The following is a 24,477-nucleotide window of genomic DNA, read 5'->3' on the forward strand; positions in this document are numbered from 1 at the left end:
GTCACCCACCACTAGAACAGACAATGTGTAACATATAGTAAACTAGCACTTTGGCCCCTAAAGTGAAGTGTATTATTGTATTATCCTTAATATAGGTTGGATACACACTTAAGAGATTTATCAGATGCATATTAACGATAAATATTCTTCTTACAGTGATTAGGTAATACCTATTCATAGTAACTGTACAACAGTTATAATTAAACTCTCTGAGTCACTATTGTGTATTTATATTTTTATTGGAGTCATTTGATGACACGTCCTTAGGGATAGAAGACAACGATGGTGAAGATACTTGGATTGTCTTTTTGTTGTCTCCACGTTCAACACCATCTGCCCACCACTGTTTCTTGCCACTACCCAGTAGCAAATATGCAAGAGCTCCAAAGATACGCACCTCAGCTGCAATAATGAACACAAGTCTCCATTCTTGTCGGTAGACATCAATGGATGTGGGATCTTTGCAGCTGTCATTGCATGTCTCAAAACTTGGCTAATGTAACAATATTAATACATTCAAAATATGATATAACACGCAATATTAATGATCATACCAGTACATACTACATGTATCACACACTCACTTTCTTGGCAATAGCTTTGGCCACCTGTGGTCCAACAAATCCTGGTATTGAGGCCATAATGTTGGCTATGCCAAATAAAATTCCAGCATATTTTGGTGCAATGTCCAGATTATTAACAACTGCACCAGCTGTACCAAATCCAGAGCATGCAAGAGACAATGACAGGAATGCTATTGCCCATTTAGTAGTGTCTCCATAATAAGCACACATTAACAAAAACAATGCTGATAATAACGCACCTGAAATAAAAAAAATAGCATTGATCACGATCTTGACTTTAATTGTTTGAGAACATATTGCACATGTTATACTCTTTTTAGAGTTCTGTAATTTTATATTATCTCCTAATTTGAATATTATAGTTAAATCATAAGCTGACCTCGGCTGCCACACACCACTCAGCTACATACCCACCAACAAGTCTCTTAGGTTTTTTAACATATCAAACTTACATACATATAGTTGTGTAAAGTTACTTTCCCGACAAGTTTTATTTCGTGCTAGTATTAACTTGATGGATAAATTTTTAAAATCTGGTCACATATCAACTATGCACAAATGTTACAAGACTACACCATACATCTATTATCCATAACATGTACCTGCATGTTACACTACATAGAAATAGACACTAAATTGTTAGTTTAACAGTTAGGCAGTTTATATATAACAATACTGGGAAAGTACAAACCAAACTTTTCAATACTTCATTAAAGCATTTAATTTTGCCTATTGTTTTTTAGTTATACAAGTACACGAAAAATTTGGAATTTTCAACTAGAGTAGGGACCATAACACATTGATAAAAAGTAGTGAAACAACATGGAGTAGTGCACAATATTAAATCACAGTAAAACAATAAGAAGTGTAATATCCCTACTGTGCATTTCCATATGGTATCTTGAGCACAGTAGGGACATAACACTTGTTATTGTTTTACTGTGAATTAATATCGTGTACTACTCCAGCTTGTTTTACTACTTTTTATCGATGTGTTATGGTCCCTACTCTAGTTGAAAATTTCAAATTTTTCTGTGTACTTGTTTGTTAACTTATTTTTGTAAATAATAATTATGACTGGTGAACCCACGCACCGCATCTGAAATGGCGGCGCGCGCCCCAATTATCGTCTGAAAAGTGAAGTATCCATTATGCTTCGTTGTCAGCTATGTTCAAGCCGTTACGCAGCATTTCAAATCAAGAACTGTTCATAAAGCACCTCTGCAATCCACGCATACCGAAAGAAAGAAATGGTGCCGCGCGTCCCAGTTATATCAATAGAGAGCTTGCATACAAAATGCGCGTACAAAAATTGCTTGACAACTGTTACTACTCAGCCATAGTTGGGGGCAAATTTCAATGGGACTAATTGTGATGAATGTTCTTGGTTTGCCACCACAAGCTACGCACAACGAGTATCACTGCCAGACGCTAGGATAAGATTATAAATAAATATCAAAAGTAGGTTTTAACATATACAAGCATAATATTAATTTTCGGTAGATTTCTCATGAATTATAGCGCTTTGTGGGATTTTGACTACAGCTATCCTAGTTTATACAAGTGACTAACCTAATGAATATGCCCTGTACTTCGCCAAACCATTGAGAACAGCTGTAGCACGCATTTTTCCCCCAAACATGGCTGACCTAGCAACTGTTGTTAAGCCCACGTTTCATATGCAAGCTCTCTATTATTGTCTGAAAAGTGAAGTATCCATTACGCTTCGTTGTCGGCTATGTTCAACCCGTTACACAGCAGTATGAATCAAGAACTGTTTGAAAAGCACCTCTGCAATCAAAATAGCCACTATGACAAACACGGATGATTTCCGTTACGAAGGGAAGCCATCACGTGCTATCACCAAATCGACACTTTTCGCTGTCAGCAAAGATGAATGGGACACAAAGGAGGACACTGGTAAGTCCATGAAGAAGGCATTGCATGTACTGCGGTATGCTAAAAGGCACCTGTCGGGCCGAAGCAATGTCGAACAGTGAAAAAATCAAGCCTGTAGCCTTAGCCGTTATCGAGTTAAATTGTCTGAAGGCATCAGTCAGTCAGTCAGTTACTTGCTTACTTACTCAGTCAGTCAGTTACTTACTTACTCAGTCAGTCAGTTACTTACTTACTTACTCAGTCAGTCAGTTACTTACTTACTTACTCAGTCAGTAGAAAATCCCATTAAATAAATTATTTTTAAAATTCCATAGCAACTTGTTGAAAGTGTTTCGGGTCGATCTGAAAGCTTGTTTGGGCTTAGTTTCACCTAACCAATACTGCCTGATCGTCGTTAGGGGAAATTGAGGCTGTTTTTTGGGTGATATTTTTCATGGGCCACGCCTACTCCTTTGTGGTCCCTACTATACACTACTATCATAGTGTACTATATTGCTAAAGCTTTCCACACCTGAAGAGCTTCTTGTATTATACAGTAACAAAATTATTGCACTGACCTAGTGCAGTGTTAATCTTCCTGATCACAGTTGTGGTAACTAGTTTACGCTGCCTCAACAAATCTGTCACTTGTCCCCACGACAGTGATACCACTATCAAGCACACATATGGTATTGCGGAGTAGAAGCCATTCTATAAATGATGACATAATGTTATCACCAATTCATACGGTACATGTAGAATGTATCTTCCATGCAATTGGTTGTAAAAAAAAAGGTGTCCATGGCAACCACAAAAGCTGATATCAGGTGTGGCCTAGAATAAATGGTAATACAACTAACTGTAATAAGCATAGTTTTAATATTGGACCCTTATCAGTGACCCGTTAGTCTTGCTGCATTCCCAATTAATTCCTAATTGGCTAGTAATTTGGCCACTTTTTTCAATAGTCAGTATGGAGGAAAAGCTTCCAAATTACTAGCCAATTAAAGGTTAAATGGAATTAATCGGGAATGCAGCAAGACTGAATGTAGAACACGAGTCAGTGAATGATAAGTTTCCAATACTAAACTTTGCTTATTACAGTTAGTTGCATGTATTACTATTCATTTTTGGCTACTCCTGACATCAGCTCTTTCGGTTACCAGATACTTTTAGTTGCACACTTTTTACAGCGAAGATATTTCTGCAAGGAGGAATTCACTTGTTTTGGTAAATCAATTGCATTGGTATAAATTTTATCATGGGTATGTGATCTAAATTCAAGATACAACAATTTATGTGGCCAGCATGCAGGCCAGGTAACCGGCTGAAATACACCTTACAGCTGTAATAATGCACCAGCAAAACTTCTTTGTATCATATGGTAATCATATCACCTTGACCATGTAAAATGTACACAGAAATTGCAATTATTAAATTTGTATAGTGATTACAAGTCATACAAGGCCAGGTAGTCTCATTCAAAACAGTTGCTTGTGATAGAATTTTGAATCGCCAACTTCACAGAACACCTGGCACCACTTATACTGCTTTTCAATATACATAAAACAATTACTATAGTAATATCTCGATGGCAACAAAAGGAGGCAAGAAATAACAACAATAACGGCTAACTGGCTGGGAATATGCGACAGAAAAAAATCCAATGCATGATTTGTCTCATAACAGGTGAGTGACTTGGTATGGATACAAGTATTGTTTGTGTGTGATATTAAGTTGAATATATTATATACTAGCATTGGTACCTGCCCTATGTGCAGGACCATCTCCACATTAAACATTTTAATGCCACGAAGAGGGACTAAGCATTAAACACCAGCACTGCTAATGTAGCTATGTAGGGTACATGGTGATGTCACATTTTTTAAAGAGCATGAGGTTTTCTTATGTCATTAATGATGCAAAACACTAAAGTTTATTGTTTGTGGTTTTGACAGGAATGTAGTTTAATTATTCAGTGCATCTTCCCTACCAGTGACTTCAACGTGCTGTATAGAACAAACGAAACCTTTGCTGCTTTACATGAGAACTAATGCAACAATAATTAATATATTGGGAACCAAGCATAAATATTAGTGTCCTATATTTGCTGTGTAGCATGTATGTCGATAGTGCTTTAAAGTACATGATCCTTATGCAGTACATAATAATTTATAGTGAAGCATGCATGCAAGGCCAGCTAATTAGTTTAACTGCATGCGAGCTAAGGCAATTGTATACAGTATACCCTACATTACATACAGGTTGTGTACACACGGTACAGTTTCAGTTTCTACATTTTGATGTTTACTTTACGGACTGTCACAAAGAGAAATGAACTTGAGCATAATTTAAAGTCAACACAATTTGCAGTTATAGTTACTGCATGGCAAGCAAAAGTTCAGAACTTGTCGTATGCACTTTCAGTTCTGATGTTGCAGTGACACATATACCTCTTGCCATACAAAAACCCAGTTTTGAAACACCTGCAGTGTAATTGACCAATAAGGTATTGTATGAATCTTTAGAGTGAAAGCATGTAAGCATGCAGGATAGTGAAACAGTTGTGCCAGGTCAGATGCAGTTCCTCGGTGTAAACTATGGATCTGCATGGTTCCAGTATTATAATTTTTCAGATGCACAGTACTATTTGTTCAATCATGCAAGCTGCCTATTACTACAGCAGTATTGAGGTAAGTCTGAACAAACAGTTTTTCATGTCAGTGCACACCTATGTGCTTAAAACAAAGATGTAGATATTCTGGATACTGGTGAAAGAAGCTTTTACCTACTCTAATACAACACACTGGACCAACACACAGATGGACAAATATGTTGGCAATTTGTCTGCCCTGTCCCAAAAGTGCTATAAGAGTCCCTATTATGTGAGGTAATTCAGTGCCAGTGCTGAAAAACTGAGCATAAGAGTTTGTAGATGAAGACTTGCATGGAACAGATAGAGCAAAAAGGTGCATCAAAAAGGTCCCAAAAGTGAAAAAAAAAAGTTATGACCTAGGTGGGGATTGAACCCTGGCTGGTTATAATAACTTGGGGTTAAGGGAGGTGCACAAATCGCCACAGTTGTTTATCAGTGGTTTTGACAGGAATGTAGCTCAACTTTTCAGTGATCCTTCCCTACACCAGTGCCTTCATCGCCCTATAAAGAGCGAACAAAAGCACGTATTGATTTGCTACAACAACACTCGAGTTGCCAGATGATGGGCGTTTAATTTTGCTAAAGTCCCGCCTCGATACGTGCTTTGCATGCCAAGATATGATGAGCTAAAAGTCGTGTTTTAAAAAGGTGTTCACAAAAAGGTACTGAGTAGAAAGAAAAAAATCTGTCAACACGTGGATTTGAACCCACGACTTCTTACACGCTAGTCAGGCGTTCTACCACTTGAAAAGTATGTGCTGTGGTTTTCAAAGGAATGTTGCTCAAGTTTTCTCTACACCTTGGCCTTCTACGCGCTGTAGAGACCGAACGGAAGCACGCGTGAACTCGTGATAACAATCTTAGAGTAGGCGGATGATGAGCGCTTCATTATCAGCACAGACTATGTCGATTCGCGCCATGTCTGGTGAGTAAACAGCGTGACCGTCAGACAGACAGACAGACAGACAGCTTTTCAGCTTTATATATATAGATATGTCCATTAGCTGAGGTGTAAACATCACATCAATTGCAGTGAGGATTGAAAAGTCATTGCTACATGGAAATAACTCACACTAGTGGCTTGCACTTATTTTTTATTGATGCCCATTTTACTTTCTTGGCCATGTAACTCACTACCGTGAGTCTTGATACAAACATGTGTCCATGTATGAACACAAAACAACAGTACAGCCTGTGTGATCTGTGCTCTGGGTAAATGGCTAACCTTTTTAATATCGAGACAAAGTGTTTGGTCAAGAAATGTAGGCAAGCAGGTGAGGAGTGTGTAGAAGGCCCACATTCCAGAGAAGTGTGCAAGTACAATACCAAGAAATGGTGGTGATGTGAAAATCTCTTTCCATGGAGTTGACGGATCCTACATATATCCATAAATAATAAAGCATATACACAGTCAACTTAAACAACTTTTAAAGGGCTTTTTTTCAATAGTAGTTCAGCTTGAATGGTTGACTCTATATAATGTTGTTCTTGTGGTGATATTCGTGGATGACTGGCAGGTGTATCAAATGCTAGAAAGAGCCAGGCTACAAACCAAATAACTCCAGCAAAACCTGCAACATTATTACATCAATGGTGAAGCAGCAATGTTTCATGTATAAGCATACCAAAACAATAGAACACCCATGGCCATCCCATGGTGTCACATAGCACTCCAGACAGTGGAAAAGCAATGACATTGCCAATGTTAACACCTAAAAGTAAGACAACTGATTACATTCATATCTGTATCTTTTCTAGTAATACTTGGTAGTTCCACACAACAATATGATAAGGAATTTAAAAAATAATCAATTCAAAAATGAAGTACAGTTTCAGCAATAAAAGTAGCAAAACAAGAGATACGTAAATGATGGTAGCTAATACAAACATAACTCTGTGGGGAAAATCCCTACATTGGCATAGCACCAACTGTTCAATGCCAAAGTAGGGATTTTCCCACATAGTAGCTATGTTGTATAACTACCATCATTCATATTTCTTGTTTCCTACTTTTTATCACTGGAGCCCTAATAAATTATTAGGTTGTTACTATTTTTGTTATAACATAGATAAGATGTGGTTGTGACTGCTTTAATAGAGTATCTCAATCTCTCTTGACTCAAGTGAGCTACGTAAGTTTGCCTTGTCTAGTTTTCTATAGCAATACCACAGCTGACTGCATCTAGGAGTGGGGTCACAGTGTGTATTGATTGTGTTGGCATGTTCTGATTGTTTTGAGGCGTAGCTGTATAATGATACAAGTACACAAAAATTGGAATTTTCAACAAGAGTATATAGGGACCATAATACATTGATAATAAGTACTGAAACAAACTGGAGTAGTGCACGATATCAAAACAATGTGAAGTGTTATATCCCTACTGTGCTCAAGATATCATAAATGGAAATACACAGGCAATCATTTGTAAGAGCAACTACATATGTAACTCCATTTATAATAAACTCCTCTAAGGAAAGTGTCAAAGACAATTAATGCCTAGGTATGGTTTCCTTGCATAAAGAAGAAGATCACCATGTAATTGAAGACAAAAGGAAAGGCAAAGCGCAGAAGGCATACTCTTGTCGGAACCAGAAAGGCACATGCCACCAGTGAGTTTGCTATTGCGGTGTGGCCACTACTTTTTGGCCGCAATTGTGGCTGGCTGGCAGGCAGGCAGGCAGGCAGGCAGGCAGGCAGGCAGGCAGGCAGGCAGGCAGGCAGGCAGGCAGGCAGGCAGGCAGGCAGGCAGGCAGGCAGGCAGGCAGGCAGGCAGGCAGGCAGGCAGGCAGGCAGGCAGGCAGGCAGGCAGGCAGGCAGGCAGGCAGGCAGGCAGGCAGGCAAAAAATCAGATTTTGGCAATTCTTTTGTAAAAAAAAAAATCAATATCTGAGTGTTTTCTTGCTTTCAATGCTGATTTGATGTTAGGTTGACTAAGACAATTCCATAAAGGTGATTTTCATTGCATATGACAAAGATTATTAATGGCTGTATTTTGGGTGGCATCCATCATTTTAGGAAGGAACCCTACTAAACAGTACTACCATCTGTTTTATTCTGTGTATCTAATTGAGTCTCACACAGAAATAAATAACAGAATTACAAGAAAACAATAGCTATCATTTGGTTTCATATTCAACACACATACCTGCAACTGTAGCAAAATTTCAAGAATCTAACTCCCTACCATATAAATTATTTTGCAGAAGAGGCAAAATCTGAATTTCAAAAAAGGGCATATTTCAAAGTCCTGGGTGGATTTCAACTAAACAGAAATCCATGTCACAAATTACAAAAGATACACGCTTGCCAACATCTGACTTACTGATGAAATAATTCCAGTCCCTATGCACTAGAGAGAAGACTGGGTGAAGCAAATTCTATTCAGCCACTGGATCATTTATGACTATACTAGAATTGCAGCAGACTGTCTCAATTCCCAACAATGGCAGTTCTGGACAAGATGCAGTAATGATTAACCATTACAATCACTAGTACTGAGCTAAAGCACAAGCAATTATGTATCCACGCCAAAAATGTTTGATCACATGAAGACTGAGTTACTTTTAATTTATTTTAACAGCAAGTTTAATTTCAAAGACAAGAGCCTCTTCAAAATATTCAACTCTTTGAAAATTACTAGCCATATGGTATATTACAGCTTTTAGGTTTCTTAGTCCTGAGTGGGATGGCCATTAGTAAATAGCAAAACACAGAATTACGGAATTCTGGACCGGAATTCTGCGCCCATTAATTTTATCATGTAAGTCATATATACTAGTCTTTGGCATGGTGCATCAAGTTGGAATCGATAAAGACATGCTGGAATGAACATAGATCATTTTCTCATTAGCACAGAAACACAGATTACTGGTACAGGAACATAGAAATGACTGACAACAAATAAACTAAGGAGACGCTGTTGTAGCAGAAGAAACTGACCAGTGCAAATTGGACTGCCGAAATGATTTGCTCAAGGATTTTCTGCCTACCATGCACTCCACACAGTACACTTAGCTAACCACCAGCAAATGTTACACTCTCATCTGGCATTGTGCTCAGAATAATTAAGGCAGAGTCGGTAAGCAATACAAGATGGTTCTTCTCTCTTAGCCCTGTTACAGATCCTGCAACGCTGTCTGTTATCACGCATACAGAAACAATTTAGTGATGCACGAGTAGCATAGTAGAACAGAGCTAGCTACAGTGTGCCATTCTTGCTATCATGGATTCACAGAATTTCTCCATGGCATTAGCCAGGATTTCGCCAAGGGAGCACTTACAGTTTCATTTGACTAGAATAGCATAACAGTCACCATTTTCCTGTCTGGTTTGTCTGCTGCAAGGTCCTCTGCTTCACTGTTGTCATTCACTTTTAACAGGACTTGCACTGTAGATATAGATACAACAACTGTATTCACTCTGCCAATGTATCATGCTTAAGACTCGATTATATGAATCATGTGATGACATTGATAGATGCAAAATTCCACTCCGTAATTCCGCATTTTACCAATATCCGAGTGGGATAGCACTTACAAGTAAGACTCTTTGCTAGTAAGAATTAAGTTTAGCAGAGAAGGTTTGAGATCCCATGGTTCATACACCTCAGGATATCAAAGACGTACAACGCTTCACCTAAAATAGATTTCTTTATTTGATAAACGAGAGGCCAAATGGCTTATCATGCACAAGCTAGGACCACTATTATTAAAGTTTAGCTTATACTATACCTAGTTATAACAACAACAAGAAATCCACAAATGGTTAGAGCTGGCCCAAACATTTACTAGTAGTATTAACATCATCACTTAGTTACCTGCTACTACGATGGTTGCCATTCCACTTCTCTCCATTGGCGGTGCCCACTTCCCAAGCATTGCATTCCATGCTGGAAATGTCACTCCCTATATACCACCAATGGCATTAAAACAGTTTACATCTTTCCTCACCTCAAAAGCACCCATTACAACTCTACAAGCAACTAGTGCCCAGAGATTGAAGTAGGCCATTAGTGGTGTGATTAGGGTGAGTAATGATGCCACCAGTACACCAACACCAAACACATATTTCCCACCAAATTTGGTAGCCAACCATCCTCCAGGAAGTTGAGTGAAAATGTATCCATAAAAGAAACTAGACAAAACCCAACCTGTAGATGTCAGAGATAATGATTATTCATATGCATGACAAAACAAACACAAAGATCTATTGTAAGTGTCATTCAAAAGAATCAATTGCCTAAAACCCTGTAGACTTCAGCAACAGTATAATCACTTTATAAAAAGAGTGACAATACTGATTTAAGGTGTTAATGCAGATGTGGGTTTAGGGTAGTGTTTTTCTAGTACACAAATAATGTTCTAGTACAGTACTAGTTCTAGTTCAGTTGCCAGAAATATTTTAAGTTTGTATCAGTTCTAGTATTTGTTGTTTAAAACAATTTTTGTTAGTATTAGTTCTAGTTTTCCTTGTTAGACACAATAATAGTTTGTATTAGTTCTAGTATCCATGACTGAAACAATTTTAGTTAGTATTATAGTAGCTGCAATTTAGTAAGTATTAGTTATAGTGCTATACTTTGTTATAGATATTCATTGCTTTTAAAAAATGATCACTAAGTGTATTAGAATTATCATCCTATACCACTTTGAGAAGTAGAACATAATCAAAGATTTAAAATATATCCTAACAATATATGTGACCCAGTCTGGGAAAACCGGGCTTATCGCCTATTTAAAAGTATGGAGAAATGCTGGTTTTAAGTATTTAGTGTGTTGTAGCTCGCCAACGGTTGAAGCTATGTGTACCAAATTTTCACATGTTTTACACCAATTCCTTTACCTTCCAGAGCATCCACTGTGCAAGTAGCCAACAACTAAGTTTCCCACCATTTTAGATAGTTTTTAAACCGAGGTTGACTGTATCAGGCGAGCTGCAATTGGGATGGGAGGCGGGGGGGGAGGCCCTGGAAGGCGGGCAAGATGGTGTTCAAATATTGAGAAGGAAGGCCAAGGGATGGATTAGGCCAAGTGTTGGGAAATTGAGGTCTCAAAACTGGCTAAAATGAAAGGAAATTCACAGCAGAGGTACTTATTCAACACCACAGAGCTGTACCACCACATACAGTCATCCCAGGCTGACCAGAGCTCCATCAAGGCCCCACACCACACGTACGAGTCGCCACTGGGCTTGGGAAAAGCAGCCAGCAAAACCAGACCACTCAAGTCTAGCTGATTTTGATTGTGGAATTAGATAGTTTGTTCATGTAGCTTTGTGTCTTGGGTGAAAAATCGAATCTGCTGACATGGGCGATAAGACCGGTTTTCTCAGACTGGGTCACATATACTATACTTCTTGTTTCTACATAAGAAGATCTGGCTTTCTAAGTTTTGTCTGTCATATGGTTTTGTTTCCCCTTGCCACCTCTCCACCAGAAGATAATATTTTTTCCACCAGAGCAGTGGTTGCTAAAATGTCACAAGCCACTCGAGATAGTAATAAAAGTTGCCTTTGTTCTTACAAAGGTTATATCATCTTTCAGCATTTGTGCTGTAAAGTCTTAATAAATAAAATAATGTCCACTTGGTTTCACTTGGGGTACTTTAAGATAAGAAAGTCACTCTCTTAAGGTTCGTATGACAAGGAGAAAACATCCTGACTGCTCGACAGATCCTGTAAGCGTTCAAATGCTAATCGGATGGCTGCAGGTTCGAGGCTGCCCAAGTCCAGTCATGGGTTTTTTCTCCTATATTCACCTTTTCAAACATACTTTCTGCAACAACTTTAAACAGGCTGTAGGAGCATTTGTGCTGCAAAGTCTTAATAAATAAATATGTTTAAAGTCAGGCTTTAATGAGAGAGATATAGTCAGTTCACCAATCAGGTTCCTGCTAAATCTCAAATAACAGCTGCTGCAGTACTAAAAGTTAAGTTTAGTTCTAGTATCGGTATTATAAAGCTATTAATATTAGTTTATTTCTTGTTCAAAACTTGAAGACAGCACTTTTCTAGTATAGTTCCAGTTTTTTAACTGGATTATAATGGAATTATAGTTTAGTTCTAGTTCCTAGAACTAAAAGGAAAAGGCTGTACTAAAACTACTTTTAGTTCTAGTTCTAGTATACTAGAAAAACACTAGTTTAGGGGTGACATTAAATACCTTGACGCACAAAATTTTACTGTGTATATACTAGCTACAAAGTTGCTTCCTATAAATAGAAAGATGCATGGAGAGAGCAAAGAGAAGGGCTAGCTCTAAGAAGGAAGTAGTCAAAATTATATATTTGGAAACTTAAAGTCAAAATACCTAATAAAACAGTCAACTATTCTAATAAAGCATTCAGCATGCAGGATTTCATTATGAACTGCAAGGGAAAAAAGCAGTGCTCAAGCTGAAATTAAACCTCTTCTTCTTCTTCATGTCCGCACTGTTATCTCACCATTGTATTAAATATCCTCCCATACCAAAGCTGAAATTTCAATAAAAATATAATTCTTCATTGGTATACTTTATATATGTGACCCAGTCTGGGAAAACCGGTCTTATCACCCATGTCAGCAGATTTGAATTTTCACCAAGAACACAAAGCTACATGAATAAACGATCAAATTTCACAATCAAAATCAGCTAGACTTGAGTGGTCTGCTTTTGCTGGCTGTTACAATAATATTATCAAATATTGAATTAAATCATGCAATGTAATACATTTATAAGTCGTCTTCAGTAATCATCATTGTGTCTGCAGAAACGTGAGTAAAAACAAACCAGTCAGCTTTGGGGCCTTATAAAGTACAAAAAGAAGTGAAATCCACACAAAAACAGCCAAGCTGTAAAAAAAATGGTGCAGCCTTAAAAAGCCTGGGTGAAAAAAGTTGGGAAATCAAAGGTGGCAGCCAAGAATTGGCTGCAATGATAATAGGTGATTCAGTTGCTACAAACAGCATTCCGTAATTGCTTTTCATGCAGTTGTAACAAATGAAAAGATAGAGAGCATTCAAGACATAGACTATAGGCTATTATGTATAATTAACACATTCAATGAATTGTCAGTCATCCATGAAGCTTACAGCAAACGTTTATGACAAATGTTGCACACTTGTAGTATATATTGTGTTATGAAATCTTATAGAGTGACTACCTCTCCCAACACAGAACACCTAGGACTAGCTATAATGACCATGCCATATAGCTAGTCCTATACAGCACACATGTAGTAGCTCAGGTGTGATATTCAATGATGTAATGTATGATATTGGTATCAAACCTTCCTGTCATTACCCAAGGAAATAAACAATAATGTAATAGTATGAGATATGTTCAAATAAATAAGACGATGCTAGGAGATGGGCAACATTATAAAGCAAGTCCTTTCTATAGCATAGGGACTATATAAGTTATGTAGCAGCATGTATAACAATGCTGTATGACTAGTTGTGCCATTCATACTTGGGTACACATGATTAGTGCAGTCTCCAGTGTTAAGAAGTGGTACTACAATCTGAGATCAAGAATTGCTACTTTCTTTGCATGCTATAGATCATTTTAAAATATAAAAATTACTTGAAAGACATGCATGTTAAATCACATACCTAAAATACAAAGTTAATTCTGATGCATGCTTACAACATTAGCTGAGTAATAAATGATTGGCCATATCAGGGTATGTACCAATTAAAACAATAATCCATAATTTCTAGCATGCTCACTTCATTTCATGACATAGTAGAACACGTCAGTTAGGCAGTAATCCAGGTCCATTAAGTTCCAATGACATTTTTCATCACAGGATAGCTTGTTTGCATGACTTACCACTCCACACACAGTAAACAAGCTTCCACAATTTGATGGCATGTAGAGGTGGATCATGGTACTTCACACACACATACACGTTAATGTGGTATGTGATAGCGCATGCATCATAACATCAACTTCTTATGAACTCTTGATAACATGTAATAGTTAAGGATCTTCATGATTTAAATACCCGAGACAAAGCCAAGGTTTTTTTAAAGCCACAGATATCTAAGTGTGTGGCCTCTAACTGACTTAGAAAATGGTGTGGGTGTAGACAGATAAATTGATTGTGGGTTGAATAAAACATCATCATGTCATAGCTTGCACAAAATGTAAGCCCACAATCATTGTTATCTATAAAAGGGAGCTCACTGATCTGCTCTGCCTCGGTGATCAACTGTGACATCTGTAAGCATATCAGTGATCAATAGTGAGGTGTGCTATGTGTTGACTCCCTCAACTGGAGATATGCATTCCTCAACTGGAGATATGCATTCCTCAACTGGAGATATGCATTCCTCAACTGGTGATATGCAGATACCTATATATCTGCTAATAAGGAGGTCTCTAATCATTTTAGAGAACGTCTCCAGGGAGATCTAACCATTTTAGAGAACCTCTTTAGAGGTTTCTTCGCAATTTTAAAGACCTCATTATCTCCCAAAGATCAAAGGATTTTATGAATAGCATTTTCTAGTTTCTGTTAGAGCAGATCTAGATTTTACAATAATGTGCAGGATTTTACCATCAGTTCTAACAATTTGAAATTATATGATGTGTAGTCAAACAATTCTATACAGTTTCACAAACCTTCTTCCATGTTTGACCAATCAAAATTTCTAGAATAAGAAATTTTACGTAAAATCATTTATCATTAACACAAATCTCATAGCTACCTTTGGCCATGTTGAGGGTGTTTAGCAGTCATCTGTACAATGGCTACACTCAGGTTAACTCGAAGTGCATACACGTTACATATTCCCAAGAAAAGCATAAACACGAGCACGTATCGTGCTCTGACAAAAGGTAGACAGTCGATGTACCAACATGGGGGCGCCCAGTGAAGTTTCTTCTTTTTGTGAGACTGACTCAACAACTGCACAGATTTCCAATCGTCTGAACCCATCGATAAATTCAACCGTAGATTCAATCAGATCCACACAGAACTATAAATCATATCTTGTGTAAGTAACACGCACCACCATCCTAATAATGCCTCCATCCTGACAGAGGACAAACCACTCTGGTCTCCACCTATCACCACGTGCCTATAATTTGGTCGAATTGCACGTGATTAACTATTTTAATTTTTTTGCGCGTGACCGTACTTGAGTCCTTACCTTGGTCGTTTTTACTGTGTGTTAAGCACATTGCTTGTGTGTGTGTGTGTTAAACATATTGTTAGTGTATATCTACTCATCATGATCAGCTAAAAGACTTATATCGATGGGTTTAGACGAAGATGCCGGAGACGATGATACCGTACATCTTCTGAGTCAGTTTCACAAGAAGAAGAAACTTCAATGGGCTCCTACGTGTTGGTACATCGACTTTTTACCTTTCGTTAAAGCACGATACGTGCTAGTTTTTATGCTTTTCTTGGGACTGTGTAACGTTTATGCACTTCGAGTTAACCTGAGTGTGGCCATTGTACAGATGACTGCTAAACACCCTCAACATGGTCAAAGGTATGGTGATTAGCGTATAATAATTTGTAGTTGTATTCAAACTCCTATCCTAGAAGTTTTGATTGGTCAAATACAGAAGAAGGTATGCAATGTGTTGAGTGGGTGTGGTCAGTTCTATTTAATGTGCTAAACAACTATAGCTATGACTTCAATAATAGAAGAAACTATTTGATTTCCAGGATAAATTTGCCGTTTCCCTTGTGATTGCTTAGGAGGCGATTGGCTACCGGGTTTTGTAGTGACTTTGAGGGAATAATAGACCAAAAGTCAGGGTTTTCAAAAAAATAATATTCAGCCTTCTGTGTTTTCTTGTTTTTAAAGCTGGGTTTGATGTTATGCACTAAGACTATTCAATTTTAGTTACATATGATGGTTTTTAATGGCAGCAGTTCAATGGGTGCCATTATATTCAATTAAAGGGAGAACCCTACAAATCAGCACTACCATACTGTTTGATGGTCTTCGCTAACAGTACTAGCAAACATCCATCCTTCACTGTTTCTTTCAGTGACTCATAAATATTGCATTCTTGGGATAATTATAAATTCTGAAGACCTCTATAAGATAATTCACTAAAGGGATGTCAAGTTTACAGTTGAGCAGAGATGAAGTTTAGTTTTCTTATTCCTTATCCATGTGGTGTCCTGTATTATATGAAAACAACAAAGCAACCTCTAAATCCACTTTATGTGTACCATGGAGAGTACAAAGAGTGACTGTTAAATCAGGATATCTAGATAAAACCTGTAAGTTCTAGTGTATGGTCAGAGCTTTGTATATAAATAATGATACTTCCCTTGACACTGTGTGTGTGTGTACAGGTATGGTTGATCGTACATACCTGTCAGTTATACGAACACATTTCCCTACTCCACTGTATGTGGTATATAGCTATATATGCGTAACATACTTTGGCATGTGATTATGCTGTAACATTCATTCCAAATGCTGTGCCTTTGGAAAGTCATTGGAGTTTAAAGTCAATTTGAACAGTTTTTCAATTTTCCAAGGAGCAAGGGTTATATTCTCAATAGGACATTGGTAGGGTGGTACCAAAGCAAGCTGTTAAAGTTGTAGTTATTCACATTGGTATTTCTATACAGGTTGGGTCTTGTCTAGTTTCTTCTACGGCTACATGGTGTCTCAACTTCCTGGAGGATGGTTGGCTACAAAAATTGGCGGTAAATATGTGTTTGGTGTTGGTGTACTGGTGACATCATTACTCACCCTAATCACACCACAAATGGCCTACCTCAATCTCTGGGCACTAGTCTCGTGTAGAGTTGTAATGGGATTTTTTGAGGTGAGTAAAAAGATGTAAACTGTTTTTTTCTAATGCTGCCAATGATAATATCAAGGGAGTGACATTTCCAGCATGGAATGCAATGCTTGGGAAATGGGCACCACCAATGGAGAGGAGTGTGATGGCAACCATAGTAATGTCAGGTAACTTCTATGCATTACTACACCTACTCTGTGAAAGCAGTAGAGTGTTCTATTAGAGTACCAATTAAAGTACACTTTTTTATGCTGTGTTTTATGATTTCAAGTGTTCATATATTCACCTTGCAGTGCTAAAGTACTCCTAGTTATATACATAATACATATAGATTTCCATATACAAGGTGCTAATGTAATTATCCTATTCAGGTCTTAATATTGGTAACATTGTTGCTTTTCCACTGTCTGGAGTGCTGTGTGATACCATGGGATGGCCATGGGTATTCTATTGTTTTGGTATGTGTATGCATGTAACATTGCTTGGTGTGATGTTACTGTAATGTTGCAGGTTTTGCTGGTATTCTTTGGTTTGTGGCTTGGCTGTTTCTGGCATTCAATACACCTGCCAGTCATCCACGAATTTCTCCACAAGAACAACACTATATAGAATCGACCATTGAGGCTGAATTGCTGTTGAATAAGAATACTTCAAAGGTCAATTTAAATTTGTGGCCTTGTATGCTAGTCTAGCTGGGTGTGTACAGGATCTATCAACTCCCTGGAAAGAGATTTTCACATCACCACCATTTCTGGGTATAATACTCGCACATGTTTCTGGATTGTGGTTCTTCTACACGCTACTCACCTGCTTACCTACTTTTCTTGATCAAACACTTTGCCTTGATATTAAAAAGGTTAGCTACTATGTTATATACAATACTATCCACACAAAAACAGCCAAGCTGTGAAAAATGGTGCAGCCTTAAAAAGCCAGGGTGAAAAAAGTTGTGAAATCAAAGGTGACGGCCAAGAAATGGCTGCAATGATGTTAATGCTAACAGCCAAATTTGTTAGCATTAACACATTAACATCATTGCAGCCCTTTCTTGGCTGCCACCTTTGATTTCGTGAGTTTTCACCCAGGCTTTTTAAGGCCGTACCATTTTTCACAGAATAGGGACCATAGCACTTCAAAACGGTAATATTATTGTAATACTCTAATAGATTGCACATTTTTTGAGGACATCTAATAGAACATACATAAATTGTTCTAGAACAATCCAGTACTTTTATTGGTAGATCTATGAAATCACAAACGTTTATTTATAGACAAATAAAGCAGAAATTAAGCAAGTTGATCAGCCAAGATAGCAGTGTGTTCAGTAGTTAAGGATGCGGGTGTTAAGTATGGAGGTCCCTGGTTCGAACCGTGGTAAACTTTTTTTTACATATTTTGTACACCCTTTTACCCTGCAGTGACTGCTCTATTAGAGTATCTTGATCCCATCATTTTACACTTGTTTGGTTTTTGCTTTATAACTTTGTAACTTTTACAATGCATGTACACACCACTTTCAAGTAGCAGTTTACTCTGTTGCCTTGACAGAAAATCAACATTTTAAATGAAAATAATTGTCCATAATTTATCGGATTAGTGTCAAACTTGGCGCATGAATTCAGGTGCACTACACCATGAATATATTCACAGGAAGAAAACACAGCTTTTTCGTGTGTGCATAGCTCCATGGCCCCTTCTCCAAAGCACACTGTTTTTGTATTATAGCTGTTGCCAGGTAGGGTAGGTCACACAGTAAATTTGATTAAATTCGCAAAAGCCGTTTGCGAGATATGGGTGTTCAAAGTTTCTATTTATTTTCTTCATATGTTTTTTCTTATGCCATATGGGGGGGGGGGCTACAAGATTTCTTTTCACGCACTTTGCAAAAATTGCTATAAAATATAAACATGTCATTCGATTGCCTCAATCTTTGGCACAAATGAAGAGCGTATATAGGTGAATTCACATACCAAATTTGCAGTGAATCTAATGAATATCCATGGAATTATGAGAATTTATTCATGCAAAAAAAATCAAACTTTTATGATCTACCAATGAAGATTTTAAATACATACAAAGTCTTCAAATTGTGCACTCTATTAGAGTGTTACAATAAAATTAGCAAATAGTTAAATAAAATGTGCAATACAGTCAATTGTAACTTCTGTCTTCAATGATCATTACTTTATCTGTATAGGTATTAAGAAATGTGAGTATAAGCAAGTTCCAAAGCCATCCTAAAATACAAAAAGTAAAATTCAGTCAAAAACAGCCAAGCTGTAAAAAAGGGTGCAACCTTTTAAAACACTTTGATTTAGAAAGCTATGAAATCAAAGATGGCAGCCAAGTAATGGCTGTAATGGGTGTTAGTGCTAATAGATATTATGAAAAATAGGAATCTTCACGATCCCTAATTAATGATAATGGCTGTGCATTATTTAATTTGTGTCCCATTTATCTTTGCTGACAGCACAAGGTGTGATTTGCAGTAGTGCTGCATGATGGCTTCCCTACATTTGTAACAGGAATTGTCTAAGTTTTCCGTTGTGACTGGATTGATTGCAGAGGTCACTTCTCATAGTGTTCTAACACTGTGTAACGGGCTGAACATAACTGTAAATGAAGTGTAATGGCCACTTCATTAATTGATAATTGGGGTGCTCATTCAGACAAAAACAATAAGCCCCGGTGCCATTGTTTCTTCTAATGCGGTATGCAAGTCATAATAAAAAGTAAACAAACAGTACAAGTGTTTTTTCTTGAATTTAATCCTTGAACCCTTTGTACACAAGTACACAGAAAAATTTGGAATTTTCAACTAGAGTAGGGACCATAGCACATGGATAAAAAGTATTGAAACAAGCTGGAGTAGTGCATGATATTAAATCACAGTAAAACAATAAGAAGTGTTATATCCCTACCGTGCATTTCCATTATGGTATCTTGAGCACAGTAGGGATATAACACTTCTTATTGTTTTACTGTGATTTAATATCGTGCACTACTCCAGCTTGTTTCAGTGCTTTTTATCGATGTGTTATGGTCCCTACTCTAGTTGAAAATTCTGTGTACTTGTTTGTTAACTTTTTTTGTAAATAATTATTATGACTGGTGAACCCACGCACACCGTATCTGAAATGGCGCCGCTCGTCCCAGCTATATAATTAATCATCTGAAAAGTGAAGTATCTATTATGCTTCATTGTCAGCTATGTTCAACCTGTTACACAGCATTTCGGATCAAGAACTGCACCTCTACAATCCATGCATACCAAAAGAAAAAAAAATGGTACCACACGTCCCAGTTATTATCGTCTGAAAAGTGAAGTATCCATTACGCTTTGTTGTCGGCTATGTTCAACCCGTTACACAGCAGTACGAATCAAGAACTGTTCGAAAGCACCTCTGCAATCAAAATAGCCACTATGAAATATATGGACTATTTCTGTTACGAAGGGAAGCCATCACGTGTTACCACCAAATCGACACTTTTCGCTGTCAGCAAAGATGAATGGGACACAAAGGAGGACATTGGTAAGTCCATGAAGAATGCATTGTACGTACTGCAGTATGGCAAAAGGCACCTCTTTGGCCAAAGCAACGTCAAACAGTGAAAAAATCAAGCCCATAGCCTTAGCCGTTATCGAGTTAAACTAGTCAGTAGAAAATTCTGTTAAATATAATTTTGGTTGTTGAAAATGTTTCAGGTCAATCTGAAGGCTTGTTTGGGCTTAGTTTTACCTAACCAATGCTGCCTCATTGTTGTCAGGGAAAATTGAGACTGGTTTTTGGGTGATATTATTTCGTGGGTCACGCCTACTCCTTTGTGGTTCCTACTATACAGTACTATCATACTGTATGATAGAGTTTAGACAAAAAATGAAATTTTTAATAAGTACAGTGCTCCCTCAGTTATCCGACCCCCCTAGGTACCAAGATGTGTTCAGATAATCAAAAGGTTGAATAATCGAAGCCTATTCATTTATATACAGAGCCCTGTTCAATAACTATAATAGAATGCACACATTAGACAAAATACTCTAATAGAACAGTCACTTCTACTGTTCGGGTAATCAAAGGTCAGATAATTGAAGGAGTATGGTTTGAAATATAATTATATGCTAACTGCAGAATTTGAATCTAATGCACACCAAGTGAACAGTTTTCTTATATGCTGGTTTTGATGCATTGTAAAGCATGCAGTAGCTCAAACTAAAATCCCAGAGTAGCTGGATAATTAGTGCTTCATTTCAGGCATGAATTCTGTTGATACATGCAGAGACTGTTGAGCACTCAGTGTGACAGGCAGACAGAATTTCTGCTTTAGGTGTTATTTAAAAGTGCATAGCATAGCTATATAGTTCTCTTTAGTGCAATATCAGCTGGAATGTACAGCATTCATAATGTATAGAATTGATTGTGGGAAGCTATATCATGTACAACAACGTACATGTGTTGATGGCAATGTAAAATACTTCATCAGCTACATAGCGCACGCTAAAGACAATTTGTTTCACATGTGTACTGTAGGCTCAGCACAACAGAGTCTATCACAGTTGCACCTAATTAGCTTGACACTAGATAGTTGTGCATAGCCTCACCTTCTAGTTTTCAAGGACACCTCCTCACAACTATGTGCTACAATACTGCAACCACAAATCCTCTGTTGTTCAACTAACCAAAAACATGTTTCCCTGTTCAACTGAAACTATCTAGGGAAATTTTTTGTGCTACTTACTTGGAGCATGTGCATGACCAAGTGATTGTTCTATTAGAATGGTTCATTAGAAGTTTGATTGATACTGTTTTGGTGTTAAAAAGTTGACTGGTTTCCAGAAACTGGTGAAGCTCCTAGAACTGTACACACACACACACACACACACACACACACACACACACACACACACACACACACACACACACACACACACACACACACACACACACACACACACACACACACACACACACACACACATGCATACATACTTTTGTACTGATCTGAGAATATATAACAACTTGATATATTATGTATTCATGTTTAGAATGGGTTCTACTCAGCAATACCATATGTGTGCATAATAGTAGTGGGAATTTCGTGGGGACAAGTGACAGATTTATTGAGGCAGCGTAAACTAGTCACCACCACTGTGATCAGAAAGATTAACACTGTACTTGGTGAGTATAATAGAGTTTAAACATCTTAATCATGGTAATACTCTATATACCACATTGAAGTGTGACTCCAACACAGACAATTCAATAAATATCACTATCCTCAGTGGACCTTTTAAAAATGTAACCATATGTCCAGTTTGGATAACACAAACTATCCAGGCTCACCCCTGGTCTCAGGATCACTTGTGATCAAATGAGTCCCACCCCTGGTCTCAGGTTTTCCTTTTGTAGTACACATACCTACAAGGGCTTGAGTGCGGCATGCAACAGGATATTATCTGTTGTATAGTTGCACTTGCACTCTATTAATATGTACACCAGTAGAAAGTTGTGGTAGTGTCCATGTTCCAATTTGCAGTATTAGAATTCATCTTCTCCATTAGAAACTCAACAAGTGACAATCAAATATTTCCTTAGCGTGCCAATTTATCATGCCAGTAACCCACTAAAAGTTGGAGAAAATTGCCCTGAACACTTGATCAAATGTAGAAAAACTGATCCCTCTAGAAAACTTGCAAAGTAGATAATTCTGGTCAGAGTGTAAAGTGTACCTTGAAAAGACAAGTTTTGATCTTTCTTGGTAAAATAAGCTGGTGGCAGGGACATTCCAGATTGTGTTTGGCATAAGTTTCACAATTATGATTGTATTGCAAAATTACCCTTGTAAGAAATTTACGGTATAGTAGTCTCTAAGCACATAGCCTATCTTGTGACTAAACAGCAATGCCATACAAGATCAAGCCAGTGAAGCCACTATACTGCATATTCCTGCAAAAAACAATGGGAGTCTTCATTCAATAATCAGTCCATAAAAAGACACTACTCATCAATCACCTTAGTTGACACTAGTTAGCAAATTTCCACAACTGTCATACTGATAGTGTTGAGCTATTTTAGTTTTCCGTAACAGTATACCTATAGCAATAGATAGTAAAAGTCCATATTCTTGCTTGTGGGTAATGTGCAGATTGTTATTTAGGTCAGTGATACAGCAAACAAGCCAACCATGTCCCCTAGTTTCAACTGTCCATTGTGTGGATATGCAAATAATTAAATGTCTATCTAACATTCCCTTATTTTCCCACAATTGATTATGATTCTATACATTACTAATTACAGGTGGATTCTTATCTGCAATATTTTTACTACTATGTGGTTATTTTGGAAACACCACCAAATGGGCTATAGCATTCTTGTCATTGTCTCTTGGATTATCTGGATTAGGTACAGCTGGAGCAGTTATTAATAATCTGGACATTGCACCAAAATATGCTGGCATTTTGTTTGGCATATCCAACACATTTGGCACAATCCCAGGATTTGTTGGTCCACAAGTGGCCAAAGCTATAGCCAAGAAAGTAAGTGCATACAAGTTATAATAATATAATAAAAATACTTAAACATTGCATGTGTACAACTTTAGCCAAGTTTTGAGACATGCAATGACAGCTGTGAAGATCCCACATCCATTGATGTCTATCGACAAGAATGGAGACTTGTGTTCATTATTGCAGCTCAGATCTACGTCTTTGGGGCTCTTGCATATCTATTACTGGGTAGTGGTGAGAAACAATGGTGGGCAGATGGTGTTGCACATGGAGACAACAAAAAGACTATTCAAATATCTTCACCATCATTGTCCTCCATCCCTAAAGACATGTCATCAAATGACTCCAATAAAAATACCTACACAAACAAAGAATGCAATTAAAATGTTTATTATATATGTAATAGTACCTGTACACTATTTATGTATTTATTTATGTATTTTATTTATGTATACACTATTTATGTATTTTACTTTATCTGCAGGAAGCATAAATTCCTTGTTTATGTAATGAATTTATGCTTCCTGCAGATAAAGTATTTCACACAATAATCCACCCTATGCACAGATGCATTTCACCTTAAGAGAAAGAGGAATTTGCTTGGTTTCAGAGGCATAGCCAGAACTGAGCATTGATAATTGCACACATCAAGATTGAGATACTCTAATAGAACAGTCACCCTGTCAGGCAAATATGCACAATAGTAGCTACCCTAATGAACTGTTAAAACTAGCCTCACATTCAATTTCAGAGTGTATAATGTTTAAAAATTTTCCCAAGTGGCATTAGCAGAAAGTCAAGATATCGTAATAGAGCAATCACCTTACTACAGCATATTAATACTTATACTGTGCATAGACTGCTGAAATCAGAGGGCCTAATTTTCAAAATTTTCCTGGGGGAGCATGCCTCCAGACCCTCTAGGTTGGCATGCTAGTGTGCAAAGGCACACTATGGTATGTCTTTCCTATTGAGCTATAAATATATTTTTAGACAGCCCTGGCCATCACCTAAAGTCTAGCTACGCCCTTGCTTAGATGCTGGTAATTAATCTATTAATACAGTTTAGGTATAATTATAATGAAATCATGG

General features: G+C 37.5%; 2 protein-coding genes across 5 annotated transcripts; one reads left to right on the forward strand and one right to left on the reverse strand.

Annotated features, from left to right (window-relative positions):
* Positions 1–69: 69 nt before the first annotated feature.
* LOC136249595 (sialin-like) lies at positions 70–15,192 on the reverse strand. Of its 2 annotated transcripts, none has more exons than XM_066041658.1 (10): positions 14,810–15,192; positions 14,724–14,752; positions 10,069–10,268; positions 9,936–10,023; positions 6,744–6,830; positions 6,544–6,689; positions 6,344–6,493; positions 3,041–3,173; positions 585–712; positions 70–493 (listed from the first exon to the last, which is right to left on the reverse strand). In XM_066041658.1, exons 1-10 carry the CDS (start codon positions 15,037–15,039, stop codon positions 218–220), a joined length of 1,467 nt encoding a protein of 488 aa, XP_065897730.1. In that variant the 5' UTR covers positions 15,040–15,192; the 3' UTR covers positions 70–217. The 2 variants fall into 2 exon arrangements, with proteins under 2 accessions (XP_065897730.1, XP_065897729.1); XM_066041657.1 differs by having other exon boundaries at positions 71–493; positions 585–823.
* Positions 15,193–15,226: 34 nt separating this feature from the next.
* On the forward strand, positions 15,227–23,837 carry LOC136249593 (sialin-like). 3 transcript variants are annotated; one of them, XM_066041653.1, is made up of 11 exons: positions 15,227–15,601; positions 15,655–15,683; positions 16,270–16,347; positions 16,705–16,904; positions 16,960–17,047; positions 17,252–17,338; positions 17,391–17,536; positions 17,587–17,736; positions 21,925–22,057; positions 23,177–23,415; positions 23,481–23,837. In XM_066041653.1, exons 1-11 carry the CDS (start codon positions 15,360–15,362, stop codon positions 23,766–23,768), a joined length of 1,680 nt encoding a protein of 559 aa, XP_065897725.1. In that variant the 5' UTR covers positions 15,227–15,359; the 3' UTR covers positions 23,769–23,837. The 3 variants fall into 3 exon arrangements, with proteins under 3 accessions (XP_065897725.1, XP_065897726.1, XP_065897727.1); XM_066041655.1 differs by having other exon boundaries at positions 15,489–15,601; positions 15,742–16,347; XM_066041654.1 differs by lacking the exon at positions 16,270–16,347.
* Positions 23,838–24,477: the final 640 nt, after the last annotated feature.

This window comes from Dysidea avara, chromosome 3, assembly GCF_963678975.1.
Source record: "Dysidea avara chromosome 3, odDysAvar1.4, whole genome shotgun sequence".
NCBI classification, from domain to species: domain Eukaryota; kingdom Metazoa; phylum Porifera; class Demospongiae; order Dictyoceratida; family Dysideidae; genus Dysidea; species Dysidea avara.

Excerpts from the sequence above, each read along its gene's own strand:
- LOC136249595 (XM_066041657.1), bottom strand. The coding sequence starts at position 15,039 with ATGGGTTCAGACGATTGGAAATCTGTGCAGTTGTTGAGTCAGTCTCAC. Across the intron at positions 14,753-14,809 it reads CACCCTCAACATGGCCAAAG|AAATTTTGATTGGTCAAACA; the intron begins GTAGCTATGAGA and ends TTCTTATTCTAG. Across the intron at positions 6,831-9,935 it reads GGCAACCATCGTAGTAGCAG|GTGTTAACATTGGCAATGTC; the intron begins GTAACTAAGTGA and ends TCTTACTTTTAG.
- LOC136249593 (XM_066041653.1), top strand. The coding sequence starts at position 15,360 with ATGGGTTTAGACGAAGATGCCGGAGACGATGATACCGTACATCTTCTG. Across the intron at positions 15,684-16,269 it reads TTGGTCAAATACAGAAGAAG|CAACCTCTAAATCCACTTTA; the intron begins GTATGCAATGTG and ends AAAACAACAAAG. Across the intron at positions 17,537-17,586 it reads TGAATAAGAATACTTCAAAG|GATCTATCAACTCCCTGGAA; the intron begins GTCAATTTAAAT and ends GGGTGTGTACAG.